This window comes from Oncorhynchus masou, chromosome 9, assembly GCF_036934945.1.
Source record: "Oncorhynchus masou masou isolate Uvic2021 chromosome 9, UVic_Omas_1.1, whole genome shotgun sequence".
Lineage (NCBI taxonomy): Eukaryota > Metazoa > Chordata > Actinopteri > Salmoniformes > Salmonidae > Oncorhynchus > Oncorhynchus masou.
This window is the reverse complement of record NC_088220.1, coordinates 8,978,750-8,993,528: the sequence shown is the minus strand read 5'-3', so window position 1 is coordinate 8,993,528 and position 14,779 is coordinate 8,978,750. Positions and strand designations below refer to the sequence as shown.

General features: G+C 42.6%; 1 protein-coding gene across 1 annotated transcript; it reads left to right on the top strand.

Annotated features, from left to right (window-relative positions):
- The first annotated feature begins 1,247 nt into the window (after positions 1-1,247).
- mtnr1al (melatonin receptor type 1A like) lies at positions 1,248-7,962 on the top strand. Its single transcript, XM_064973007.1, has 2 exons — positions 1,248-1,437; positions 7,160-7,962. The coding sequence occupies exons 1-2, from the start codon at positions 1,248-1,250 to the stop codon at positions 7,960-7,962; spliced, it is 993 nt and encodes a 330-aa protein (XP_064829079.1).
- Positions 7,963-14,779: the final 6,817 nt, after the last annotated feature.

The following is a 14,779-nucleotide window of genomic DNA, read 5'->3' as shown; positions in this document are numbered from 1 at the left end:
TATTAATCAGAGTTAGTTAGTCAACCGAATAGAACCGATGACTTGTAGCTACTGCAAACACTGCATCTTTAAGGAGTTATAGGCAAGCTAACGGAGTCACTCAAACCAATTACACCAAAGCCATGCGGAGACTGGAAGAGAGGAGTACAGTTACGTTCATGCAAAATCTAAATCCGAATGAATTTACTTTATCTAAACTAGTGTTGTATACTAAATCATATGTGCCGCCCTTAAAGTCATGTCATTAAAATGTAATAACAAAGGTTTTTAGTGTCTACAATGATGACTCATAAGTAGCCTATTGAACGTAATGCATTTTTGAAGCCTATTGTCCAGCCAGAGGTATCTGGAAAGGTACCATAATATAATCTCTGAACATACTCACTTTATTGACATTCAAATATTATTAGACTGCAGCTTTTAAGTCAGTCATTAATCAGGTTTTGAGCACACATAGTTGTTGGGTTTTTCTTTTTTGAGCGCGGGAGGGGTGCTATGGCAGGGGAATAGCCTTCATTTGCACCGTGGACTTGTCGTGTTCTGAGGAGAGCCCAACATCAGCAGCATCATCATCATCATCATCATCATCTGAAAACGAAGGCGAGGAAAGCAGAGACTTTCTCACGCACAGGAGTGACAGGAGAAAAGACAACACCGACGCTAAAGCGGAGATACGGAACGGAAGGCATAACTATTGCGCCCCACCGGATTGATAGGGAGAAAGTGGAGATGCAAACCGCTCGAGGTGGGAAGGGTGAGGGAAAGTTCGCTGTGCGCGCACCAGCAAGATCATTTGATGAATGAAGGATTAAAGACTCCAGATGAATGAAGAGGTTTATGAATACTTTGTAGAGATTAACTGGTTCTGTCACACAATTTTGCCAATGTGAGAGAATTCAATTACCTCTACATGGATTGACTATTTGCCTAACCATGAATAAGCTGTTGTTCAGAGTTTAATAATAATAATAATTTGCTAAAATATCAAAAAATTTGTTCTAATATTTTCTTCTCATTATAAAATATCATGATACATTACAATTAAATCTGCTATGATTCCATTTCAAATCAAAGTAGAAGGGGACAACATTCTTCTTTGAGAAGATTAGTTATCGGAAAAATAACAAATGACTTCGGTGCATTCACTAACTGGAAAGACAAACAACTTAAACTCAATGCAAGTCGTCATTGAACGGACAAGGACCATGCAGGACATACGGTCCCTGACGTTAAAGGATGAAGTGAGGATGGTTGAAGATACTGTGGCCCCTAGAAACTCTTCTTCACAAGGGGATGGCAGGGACACAGAGGGGCACCCTTACCCGTTGGTGGTCACTCTACTGGCAACAGTCCTGATCCTAACTATTGCGGTAGACATTCTGGGGAACCTGTTGGTCATCTTGTCTGTCTTCAGGAACAGGAAGCTCAGGAAAGCAGGTAATAACCTATTGCAAGTAGCCACCCAGTCTGTTATTTCTGTGTTGTTAGTAGTACTGCAGTATGTGTTGTTAGTAGTACTGCAGTACTGGGGTATCTGTGTTGTTAGTAGTACTGCAGTACTGGGGTATCTGTGTTGTTAGTAGTACTGCAGTATGTGTTGTTAGTAGTACTGCAGTACTGGGGTATCTGTTGTGTTAGTAGTACTGCAGTACTGGGGTATCTGTTGTGTTAGTAGTACTACAGTACTGCAGTATGTGTTGTTAGTAGTACTGCAGTACTGGGGTATCTGTGTTGTTAGTAGTACTGCAGTATGTGTTGTTAGTAGTACTGCAGTACTGGGGTATCTGTGTTGTTAGTAGTACTGCAGTATGTGTTGTTAGTAGTACTGCAGTACTGGGGTATCTGTGTTGTTAGTAGTACTACAGTATGTGTTGTTAGTAGTGCTACAGTACTGGGGTATCTGTTGTGTTAGTAGTACTGCAGTACTGGGGTATCTGTGTTGTTAGTAGTACTGCAGTATGTGTTGTTAGTAGTACTACAGTATGTGTTGTTAGTAGTACTACAGTATGTGTTGTTAGTAGTACTACAGTATGTGTTGTTAGTAGTACTGCAGTACTGGGGTATCTGTTGTGTTAGTAGTACTGCAGTACTGGGGTATCTGTGTTGTTAGTAGTACTGCAGTATGTGTTGTTAGTAGTACTACAGTACTGGGGTATGTGTTGTTAGTAGTACTACAGTACTGGGGTATGTGTTGTTAGTAGTACTACAGTACTGGGGTATCTGTTGTGTTAGTAGTACTGCAGTACTGGGGTATCTGTGTTGTTAGTAGTACTGCAGTATGTGTTGTTAGTAGTACTACAGTACTGGGGTATCTGTTGTGTTAGTAGTACTGCAGTACTGGGGTATCTGTGTTGTTAGTAGTACTGCAGTATGTGTTGTTAGTAGTACTGCAGTAGTACTACAGTACTGGGGTATCTGTTGTGTTAGTAGTACTGCAGTACTGGGGTATCTGTGTTGTTAGTAGTACTGCAGTATGTGTTGTTAGTAGTACTGCAGTACTGGGGTATGTGTTGTTAGTAGTACTACAGTACTGGGGTATCTGTGGTGCTAGTAGTACTGCAGTACTGGGGTATGTGTTGTTAGTAGTACTACAGTACTGGGGTATCTGTGGTGCTAGTAGTACTGCAGTACTGGGGTATGTGTTGTTAGTAGTACTACAGTACTGGGGTATCTGTGGTGCTAGTAGTACTACAGTACTGGGGTATGTGTTGTTAGTACAGTACTGAGTTATATGTGTCGTTGGACAATTACATTTGCAATGGTGATATTATGTCATGCCTTCTCCTTTTCTGATCAATTTGGCCTCAACCCAGTGTCTCATTCACAACAGAAGCTTCCCGTGTAACTTCATCCAGTTATATTTTCCTGAGCATCATGTCCAACAGAGAGGACTGTGAAAGTGAAGACAAATACAGTAGATAGTTTATTATATTTATATGGATACAGTGTCCAGTGATTCAGTCAGGGGTGTTCATATGTAACAGTATAACTTTAGACCGTCCCCTCGCCCATACCCGGGCTCAAACCAGGGACCCTCTGCACACGTCAACAACAAGTCACCCACGAAGCATCGTTACCCATCGCTCCACAAAAGCCGCGGCCCTTGCAGAGCAAGGGGAACCACTACTTCAAGGTCTCGAAAGTGAGTGACGTCACCGATTGAAACGCTATTAGCACCGCCGCTAACTAGCTAGCCGTTTCACATCTGTTACACATGTCCTTTCTTCAACTGATTTGAAAAGAAGAGATTATTTTGTTCTGGTTTTGGCCACAAGTTGTCAGACAGGAACACTGTTGTCAATACGTTTCGACCCCTTAAACCAGTGCAGTTACTGCAGGCATAGAGGACATCCTGGTTGTGCTACTCCGTAACTGTGCCAGATCATCAGCTGCAGGTCACCCATCACGACGTGTCACGACGTGTCACAATTCAATTTACTTCCTGAAGTGAGCGATCCCTAATGACTACTGAATTATTTAACCTTTATTTAACTAGGCAAGTGAGTGAAGGACAAATTCTTATTTACAATGATGTCCTACACCGGCCAAAACCTGGACGACACTGGGCCAATTGTGCTCCGCCCTATGGAACTCCCGATCACGGCCCGGTTGTGATACAGCCTGGATTTGAACCAGAGTGTCTGTAGTGTCGCAACTAGCACTGAAATGCAGTGCCTTAGACCGCTGTTTAACTGTACAGCACATCTGTGAATGAATGCATCAATGAGATGAGTTGGCTATTCAGTGTGAACTATGGCGAGGCAGAGATATGATGATCCATCACTTCTGTAAAAATCCTGCTCTTTCTTGCACCGGGGGACATGAATCCACCTACCAAGCTAAACATCTATGTAGCCCTCAGCTGCTCTGAGTACACCGTAGATGTCCACGTTGGGGATTAATTAACTCAGTTTTCAATTCAGGGTATAGGATTTCAAAATTCAGGCTCCTATGTAGGTGTCACCTCAATGAAAGTCATGTTTTCTACAAGCATATCTCACGACTCTAGAGAGACATTTTCAAGTATCGAGACAATAAGGTTGCGTTCATACAGGCAGCCCGATGCTGTTCTTTAGTCACTAATTGGTCTTTTGACCAATCAGATCTTTCGAAAATAAAAAGAATTGGGCTGCCTGTGTAAACATAGCCTAAGATACAAACTGCCTAGACACACTATGAATTGACAAGTTGTAGTGGAGAGGGAGGCTATTTCAGGGAGTTCTACCCCTTATCCTCATCTTCCTCCCCTCTCATCTTCCTCTTCCTCCCCTCTCCTTATCCTCATCTTCCTCCCCTCATCTTCCTCCCCTCTCCTTATCCTCATCTTCCTCCCCTCATCTTCCTATTCCTCCCCTCTCATTTTTCTCTTCCTCCCCTCTCCTTATCCTCATCTTCCTCCCCTCTCATCTTCCTCTTCCTCCTCCTTATCCTCATCTTCCTCCCCTCATATTCCTTATCCTCCCCTCTCCTTATCCTCATCTTCCTCCCCTCATCTTCCTCTTCCTCCCCTCTCATTTTTCTCTTCCTCCCCTCTCCTTATCCTCATCTTCCTCCCCTCTCATCTTCCTCTTCCTCCCCTCTCCTTAACCTCATCTTCCTCCCCTTTCATCTTCCTCTTCCTCCCCTCTCCTTATCCTCATCTTCCTCCCCCGTCATCTTTCTCTTCCTCTCCTCTCGTTATGCTCATCTTCCTCCCCTCTCATCTTCCTCTTCCTCCCCTCTCCTTATCCTCATCTTTCTCCACTCTCATCTTCCTCTTCCTCCCCTTATCCTCTTCCTCCCCTTATCCTCATCTTCCTCCCCTCATCTTCCTCCCCTCTCCTTATCCTCATCTTCCTCCCCTCTCATCTTCCTCTTCCTCCCCTCTCATCTTCCTCTTCCTCCGCTCTCCTTATCCTCATCTTCCTCCCCTCTCATCTTCCTCTTCCTCCCCTCTCCTTATCCTCATCTTCCTCCCCTCTCATCTTCCTCTTCCTCCCCTCTCCTTATCCTTATCTTCATCTTCCTCCCGTCTCCTTATCCTCATCATCCTCCCCTCTCATCTTCTTCCTCCCCTCTCCTTATCCTCATCTTCCTCTTCCTCCCCTCTCCTTATCCTCATCTTCCTCCCCTCTCATTATCCTCATCTTCCTCCCCTCTCATCTTCCTCTTCCTCCCCTCTCCTTATCCTCATCCTCCTCCCCTCTCACCTTCCTCTTCTCTACTTATCCTCATCTTCCTCCCCTCATCTTCTTCTTCCTCCCCTCTCCTTATCCTCATCCTCCTCCCCTCTCATCTTCCTCTTCTCTCCTTATCCTCATCTTCCTCCACTTTCATCTTCCTCTTCCTCCCCTCTCCTTATCTTCCTCCCCTCTCATCTTCCTCTTCCTCCCATCTCCTTATCCTCATCATCCTCCCCTCTCATCTTCTTCCTCCCCTCTCCTTATCCTCATCTTCCTCCCATCTCCTTTCCTGCTTGGCCTTGTCACAGGCAATTACTTGATAATTAGTAAAGTTCTGTCAAAGACAATCATGTAAAGACAATCGTGCATCGTCTCTCGAGATAGATTCACTGGCAGCCTTCGCAGAGAGAGAGAGAGAGGAGAAAGATAGAGAGGAGAAAGAGAGAGAGGAGAGAGAGAGAGAGGAGAAAGAGAGAGAGAGGAGAAAGAGAGAGAGAGAGAGAGAGAGGAGAGAGAGAGAGAGAGAGAGAGAGAAAGAGAGGAGAAAGAGAGAGAGAGGAGAGAGAGAGAGAGGAGAAAGAGAGAGAGAGGAGAATGAGAGAGAGAGGAGAGAGGAGAAAGAGAGACAGAGGAGAAAGAGAGACAGAGGAGAAAGAGAGAGAGAGGAGAAAGAGAGACAGAGGAGAAAGAGATAGAGAGGAGAAAGAGAGACAGAGGAGAAAGAGAGAGAGAGAGAAAGAGAGAGAAAGAGAGAGAGGAGAAAGAGAGAGAGGAGAAAGAGAGAGAGAGAGAGAGAGAGAGGAGAAGAGAGAGAGAGAAAGAGAGAAGAGAGAGAGAGAAAGAGAGAGAGAGAAAGAGAGAGAGAGGAGAAAGAGAGACAGAGGAGAAAGAGAGAGAGAGGAGAAAGAGAGAGAGAGAGAAAGAGAAAGAGGAGAAAGAGAGAGAGGAGAAAGAGAGAGAGGAGAAAGAGAGACAGAGGAGAAAGAGAGAGAGGAGAAAGAGAGAGAGAGGACAAAGAGAGACAGAGGAGAAAGAGAGAGAGAGGAGAAAGAGAGACAGAGGAGAAAGAGAGAGAGGAGAAAGAGAGACAGAGGAGAAAGAGAGAGAGAGGAGAAAGAGAGAGAGAGGAGAAAGAGAGAGAGAGGAGAAGAGAGACAGAGGAGAAAGAGAGAGAGGAGAAAGAGAGAGAGGAGAAATAGTGAATGTGTGGATTTGTATGAATACCAACCCATCTATCAGGACACTGATATTACTATCTGACTGGAAGAAATTCAACTCATTAGACTCCGGTTCAAGTCAGATCGTGTGTCTGACTCCAGGGGCTATTCAACTCACAACGTGTAAATGTCATGTTTATGTTTTATGTTACTGCACACGTGGATGGGATGCTGTGAATTAAATCAATGAATGAAATAATCTAGCATGCAAGCACTAGCTGATGCTGAAATCCTGGGGGTCTTCATTAACTATTTCCAATTATTATCATGTAGTTTTAACACACAAGTCAGTATGAGAATTAACAAGGATCCTCAAATCCCCTGGTCTTTCCCTATGTACTGTACATACTAATGGGAGTTGTATGAGGGTTTGGCAAGACAGGAATGATAACAGGGTCTTACGGATATACCCTTAGAAAAATGAACTATAGTTCATTTGGAGCAACCAGTACATATTAGATAGGGTCGGATTATTTTCCAATAATTATTTGATTTATTACGTTTTGGTGATATTGAATGGTTTTACAAAGAGGATGGGAGACCTTGAACTTCTACTAATGAATGGTCACAGAACAGAGCAAAACGGACTATTTAATCTGAGGTATCCTCTGCCCCATAGGAAATGCCTGTGTGTGGTGAGTTTGGCTCTGACAGACCTTGTGGGTGGAAATGTATCAATATTTTTGTTTTAATTCTGTTACAAATTAAAAATTGAAGCCCTTAAAAACTGTCCTAACACTCTGAAGATCCTTCCAATCATATGCACTCTCTGCCCCATAGGAAATGCCTTTGTGGTGAGTTTGGCTCTGGCCGACCTGGTGGTGGCGATCTACCCTTACCCTCTGGTTCTGACAGCCATCTTTCACAACGGCTGGATTGCCGGGTACATCCACTGCCAGATCAGCGGCTTCCTGATGGGCCTGAGCGTCATCGGCTCCATCTTCAACATCACCGGCATCGCCATCAACCGCTACTGCTACATCTGTCACAATCTGAAGTACGACAAGCTCTTCTCCAACCAGAACACCGTGTGTTACGTCATCCTGGTGTGGGCGCTGACTGTGTTGGCCATCGTGCCCAACTGGTTCATGGAGTCTCTGCAGTACGACCCGAGGGTCTACTCGTGTACCTTCGCCCAGTCGGTTAGTTCCTTGTACACCATCACCGTGGTCGTGGTTCACTTCATCCTCCCCATCAGTATCGTCACGTACTGCTACCTGAGGATCTGGATCCTGGTCTTACAGGTGAGGAGACGGGTGAAACCGGACACGAGGCCCAAGATCAAACCACACGACTTCCGTATCTTCCTGACTATGTTTGTGGTGTTTGTGTTGTTCGCTGTCTGCTGGGCTCCGCTGAACTTCATTGGGCTGGCGGTGGCTATCAACCCCAGACTGGGAGTGAATATCCCTGAGTGGCTCTTCACAGCCAGCTACTTCATGGCCTATTTCAACAGCTGCCTCAACGCAGTCATCTACGGAGTGCTCAACCATAACTTCAGGAAGGAGTACAAAAGGATAGTTCTAATCATTTTCAAGTTCCACTGCAGAGGGTTCGCTAGGGCTTCGGAACTGCACTGCTGAGGGTTCCGTGGGGTTCTGGAACTGCACTGCTGAGGGTTCCGTAGGGTTCTGGAACAGCACTGCTGAGGGTTCTGTAGGGTTCTGGAACAGCACTGCTGAGGGTTCTGTAGGGTTCTGGAACAGCAGTGCTGAGGGTTCTGTAGGGTTCTGGAACAGCACTGCTGAGGGTTCTGTAGGGTTCTGGAACAGCACTGCTGAGGGTTCTGGAAGGTTCCGTAGGATTCTGGAACAGCACTGTTGAGAGTTCCATTGGGTTCTGTGACAGGTAAGACTGAGACTAAAACACTGTGTCAGGATGGGTGATGAGTCAAATGGTGATGTCCTGGTCAATGTCAGGGCTGTTGGCAATGTCACAATCATCTGTCAGCAAGCTTTGACAGATGATTTGGGTTTGATCTATCTTGCATTTTCCCTGGAAGCGTTTTAGTATGGATCTGAGTGTAATGAAAAGTTGAATGCCAATCTGTTGAAGTACATTGTTTGGTCATGATGTAAATCAACATCGTTACACATGTTACAATTTTTTCAATTCAAATACATATTCAGATGTATTTCATAAGCAATAGACTGCATTTCCATTAGATACCCAATCCTACCTATCCCTTTAAACAATGTCCCATTCAAACTCCACACATTTGCTTAATCGAAACAAAGAATGAGGAACAGAAAACAAGAATTAATTAATTAATTTTAAAAAATGTATAGATACAGTTGAAGTCAGAAGTTTACATACACTTAGGTTGAAGTCATTAAAACTTGTTTTTCAACCACTCCACAAATTTCTTGTTAACAAACTATAGTTTTGGCAAGTCGGTTAGGACATCTACTTTGTGTATGACACAAGTAATTTGTCCAACAATTGTTTAAACACAGATTATTTCACTTATATTTCACTGTATCACAATTCCAGTGGGTCAGAAGTTTACATACACTAAGTTGACTGTGCCTTTAAACAGCGTGGAAATTCCAGAAGATGATGTCATGGCTTTAGAAGCTTCTGATCGGCTAATTGACATGATTTGAGTCAATTGGAGGTGTACCTGTAGATGTATTTCAAGGCCTACCTTCAAACTCAGTGTTTCTTTGCTTGACATCATGGGAAAATCAAAAGAAATAAGCCAAGACCTCAGAAAATAAATTGTAGACCTCCACAAGTCTGGTTCATTCTTGGGAGCAATTTCCAAACATCTGAAGGTACCACGTTTATCTGTACAAACAATAGTAAGCAAGTATAATCACCATGGGACCACGCAGCTATCATACCACTCAGGAAGGAGACGCATTCTGTCTCCTAGAGATTAATGTACTTTGGCGCGAAAAGTGCAAATCAATCCCAGAACAACAGCAAAGGACCATGTGAAGATGCTGGAGGAAACAGGTACAAAAGTATCTATATCCACAGTAAAACAAGTCATATATGGACATAACCTGAAAGGCCAATCAGCAAGGAAGAAGTCACTGCTCCAAAACCGCCATAAAAAAGCCAGACTACGGTTTGCAACTGCACATGGGGACAAAGATCATACTTTTTGGAGAAATGTCCTCCGGTCTGATGAAACAAAAACATAACTTTTTTGCCATAATGACCATCATTATGCTTGGAGGAAAAAGGGTGATGCTTGCAAGCCGAAGAACACCATCCCAACCGTGAAGCACGGGGATGGCAGCATCATGTTTTGGGGGTGCTTTGCTGCAGGAGGGACTGGTGCACTTCACAACATAGATGGCATCACGAGGAAAGAAAATGATGTGGATATGTTGAAGCAACATCTCAAGACCTCAGTCAGGAAGTTAAAGCTTGGTCGCAAATGGGTCTTCCAAATGAACAATGACCCCAAGCATACTTAAATTTATTGCCTTAACTCCCTTATCTTACCTCATTTGCACTCTGACTTTTTTTGTTTTCTTTTGTTCTATTGTATTATTGACTGTATGTTTGTTTATTCCATGTGTAACTCTGCGTTGTTGTGTGTCGAATTGCTTTGCTTTATCTTGGCCAGGTCGCAGTTGCAAATGAGAACATGTTCTCAACTATCTTACCTGGTTAAATAAAGGTGAAATATATATTTTTTAAATACATCCCAAGTTCTAGCAAAATGGCTTAAGGACAACAAAGTCAATGTATTGGAGTGGCCATCACAAAGCCCTGACCTCAATCCCATAGAATATTTGAGGGCAGAACTGAAAAAGCGTGTGCGAGCAAGGAGGCCTATAAACCTGACTCAGTTACACCAGCTCTGTCAGGAAGAATGGGCCAGATTTCACACAATTTATTGTGGGAAGCTTGTGGAAGGCTACCCAAAACATTTGATCCAAGTTAAACAATTTAAAGGCAATGCTACCAAATACTAATTGAGTGTATGTAAACTTCTGACCCACTGGGAATGTGATGAAAGAAATAAAAGCTGAAATAAATAATTCTCTCTACTATTATTCTGACATTTCACATTCTTAATATAAAGTGGCGATTCTAACTGATCTAAAACAATGGCATTTTTACTAGGATTAAATGTCAAGAATTGTGAAAACGGAGTTTAAATGTATTTGGCGAAGGTGTATGTAAACTTCCGACTTCAACTGTATTTGATGCGTCAGAATAGTTCATTATAAGGTCCAATGAGACTGGTAACGTGGGATGGGAATATCAGTTGGCCAATTAGCTGCAACTACCCAATCCTGGGTCCAACACAATTTGTTTTACTTGTTTAATTCAAATGATAAAATATAAGGACACAATTAAGGAAATGTTTAGTTTTTTCATAGTTATTAAAAATAGCCAATGGAGAAGTGTGTAAGGATCGATGCTGGAGACGAGAAGCAGGTACAGGGAGGGAACATCTAATGAAACAACGAACCAGAACAGGAACAGCGTCTGAACAGGGGTAGACATAACGATATCAATGCCGACACAGGGAACACATTTAGGAGCAGACAGAAATAGAGGGGGTAATCAACGAAGTAACGCAGTCCAGGTGATAATGGTTATTGATAAAGGATATTTGACTCTGTCCATTAAACGAAAGGTAAGGTGTACATGTTAGAACGGTGTTTTCCAAACAAATTGCATTTTGAAACATTTCGCTGCGCATAAAATGTGCCGAAATAATACTTGATCAACATTTTAAGCTAAACTTTCTGATTTGTTCCATGGGTTTATTCATTAATAGAGCGTATACCTCCACGACACTACTTTATACGCATTGGGGGGATTAAGAAGTGAGTATACGAAATGATTGAATGTTTACATCTATTGTTTACGTATCAGGCATACATATTTGTTTACATATAACTGTTTTGTGACGTGTCACGTGTATATGTCTATCCTGTGAGTTATTTGAATGTCCTGGGTAGCTTGGTGAAAAATATGATTATGAGAATGTACCATTTTTTTTGTTGTCATGCTTTTTTTCGCAAATGATCATAAAAATCATAAAGATGATGGAGAATGGTATTTATGACTTTAATACGTTTGATGAGAACATTTTTGTGTCTAAGATAATTGAAATCCGTTTTTAATAAAGATGTCTTGTGGATGTGTTGTTTTTCTTCTTCTCTGCTTTATATGCATTCGGAAAGTATTCAGACCCTTCGACTTTTTCCACATTTTGTTACTTTACAGCCTTATTCTACAATGGACAAAATATTATTTTTTCTCATCAATCTACACACAGTACCCCATAATGACATCACAATACCCCATAATGACATCACAGTACCCCATAATGACATCACAATACCCCATAATGACAAAGAGAAAACAGGTTTTTAGATTTTTTTTGTTTGTTTTCCAAATAAAAACAGAATAACCTTATTTGCATAAGTATTCAGACCCTTTGCTATGAGACTCGAACTTGAGCTCAGGTGCATCCTGTTTCCATTGATCATCCTTGAGATGTTTATACAACTTGATTGGAGTCCACCTGTGGTACATTCAATTGATTGGACATGATTTGGAAAAGCACACACCTGTCTATATAAGGTCCCACAGTTGACAGTGTACGTTAGAGCAAAAACCAAGCTATGAGGTCGAAGGAATTGTCCGTAGAGCCCCGAAACAGGACTGTGTCGAGGCACAGATCTGGGGAAGGGTCCCTAAAATGTTCTGCAGCATTGAAGGTCCCATCATTCTTAAATGATAGAAGTTTGAACAACCAAGACTCTTCCCAGAGCAGGCCGCCCGGCCAAACTGATCAATCGGGAGAAGAGCCTCGGTCAGGGAGATGACCAAGAACCCGATGATCACTCTAACAGAGTTCCAGAGTTCCTCTGTGGAGATGGGAGAACCTTCCAGAAGGTCAACCATCTCTGCAGCAATCCACTAATCAGGCCTTTATGGTGGAGTGGCCAGACAGAAGCCACTCCTCAGTAAAATGCACATGCAAAAGGCACCTAAAGAATTTCAGACCATGAGAAACCAGGTTCTCTGGTCTGATGAAACTAAGATTGCACTCTATGGCCTGAATGCCAAGAATCACGTCTGGAGGAAACCTGGCATCATCCCTACAGTGAAGCATGGTGGTGGCAACATCATGCTGTGGGGATGTTTTTTAGCGGCAGGGACTGGGAGACTAGTCAGGGTCAAGGGACAGATGAACAGAGCAAAGTACAGAGAGATCCTTGATGAAAACCTGATCCATAGCGCCCAGGACCTCAGACTGGGGAGAAGGTTTACCTTCCAACAAGACAATGACTGTAAGCACATGGCCAAGACAACACAGGAGTGACTTCAGGAAAAGTCTCTGAATGTCCTTGAGTGGCCCAGCCAGAGCCTGGACTTGAACCCGATCGAACATGTCTGGAGAGACCTGAAAATATCTGTACAGCGAAGCTCCCCATCCAACCTGACAGAGCTTGAGAAGATCAGCAGAGAAGAATGGGAGGAACTCCCCAAATACAGGTGTGCCAAGCCTGTAACGTCATACCCAAGAAGAGTTGTGGCTATAAATTGCTGCCAAAGGTGCATTAACAAAGTACTAAGTAAAGGGTCTGAATACTTATGTAAAAGTTATATTTTCATTTTATACATTTTTTTTTGCTGTGTCATTATGGGGTATTGTGTGTACATTGATGAGGGGGAAAAAACGATGTAATCAATTTTAGAATAAGGCTGTAACGTAATTTTTGGGGGAAAAAGTCAAGGGGTCTGAATACCTTCCGAATGCACTGTATGTTGTTCATCGAACTGATGAACAACCTGATATATACAAATGGGCTTGTTCGAGACCATCAAATCCATGATGCATTGTGGGTAAATGGTGACTGATCTACAAATAATAGGCTGTGTTCGAAAGAATCAAATCCATGATGCATTGTGGGTAAATGGTGACTAACGCACTGATCTACAAATAATAGGCTGTGTTCGAAAGAATCAAATCCATGATGCATTGTGGGTAAATGGTGACTAACGCACTGATCTACAAATAATAGGCTGTGTTCGAAAGAATCAAATCCATGATGCATTGTGGGTAAATGGTGACTGACGCACTGATCTACAAATAATAGGCTGTGTTCGATAAATCCATGATGCATTGTGGGTAAATGGTGACTAACGCACTGATCTACAAATAATAGGCTGTGTTCGAAATCAAATCCATGATGCATTGTGGGTAAATGGTGACATAATAGGCTGTGTTCGAGACCATCAAATCCATGATGCATTGTGGGTAAATGGTGACTGACGCATCTACAAATAATAGGCTGTGTTCGAAAGAATCAAATCCATGATGCATTGTGGGTAAATGGTGACTAACGCACTGATCTACAAATAATAGGCTGTGTTCGAGACCATCAAATCCATGATGCATTGTGGGTAAATGGTGACTGATGCACTGATCTACAAATAATAGGCTGTGTTCGAGACCATCAAATCCATGATGCATTGTGGGTAAATGGTGACTGACGCACTGATCTACAAATAATAGGCTGTGTTCGAGACTCAAATCCATGATGCATTGTGGGTAAATACAATACAAATAATAGGCTGTGTTTGAGACCATCAAATCCATGATGCATTGTGGGTAAATGGTGACTGACGCACTGATCTACAAATAATAGGCTGTGTTCGAGACCATCAAATCCATGATGCATTGTGGGTAAATGGTGACTGACGCACTGATCTACAAATAATAGGCTGTGTTCGAAAGAATCAAATCCATGATGTATTGTGGGTAAATGGTGACTAACGCACTGATCTACAAATAATAGGCTGTGTTTGAGACCATCAAATCCATGATGCATTGTGGGTAAATGGTGACTGATGCACTGATCAAATCCCATCAAATCCATGATGCATTGTGGGTAAATGGTGACTAACGCACTGATTACAGACCATCAAATCCATGATGCATTGTGGGTAAATGGTGACTGACGCACTGATCTACATCAACCATCAAATCCATGATGCATTGTGGGTAAATGGTGACTGACGCACTGATCTACAAATAATAGGCTGTGTTCGAAAGAATCAAATCCATGATGTATTGTGGGTAAATGGTGACATAATAGGCTGTGTTTGAGACCATCAAATCCATGATGCATTGTGGGTAAATGGTGACTGACTGATCTACAAATAATAGGCTGTGTTCGAGACCATCATGATGCATTGTGGGTAAATTGTGACTGATTATGTAGATCCTCGAATTTTCATGTCAGCTGCAATGTCCAACGTGCCCATAATGACTAGCTATTGACTAGTTTTTCTTCTTCCTGCTTGAACGGCTAATAGACACACATTTATTAACAGGATTATTGAACGTTAGTCACCCCAAAGCCCTCTCTCTATGTCACTCATCAGTTCAGTCAAAAGAGGATTATTAAA

What these genes read in the sequence shown, in the direction of transcription:
- mtnr1al (XM_064973007.1), top strand. Translation starts at nt 1,248, where the DNA reads ATGGTTGAAGATACTGTGGCCCCTAGAAACTCTTCTTCACAAGGGGAT. An exon ending in CAGGAAGCTCAGGAAAGCAG is followed by an intron (nt 1,438 to 7,159) that starts GTAATAACCTAT and finishes TCTGCCCCATAG; the next exon opens with GAAATGCCTTTGTGGTGAGT.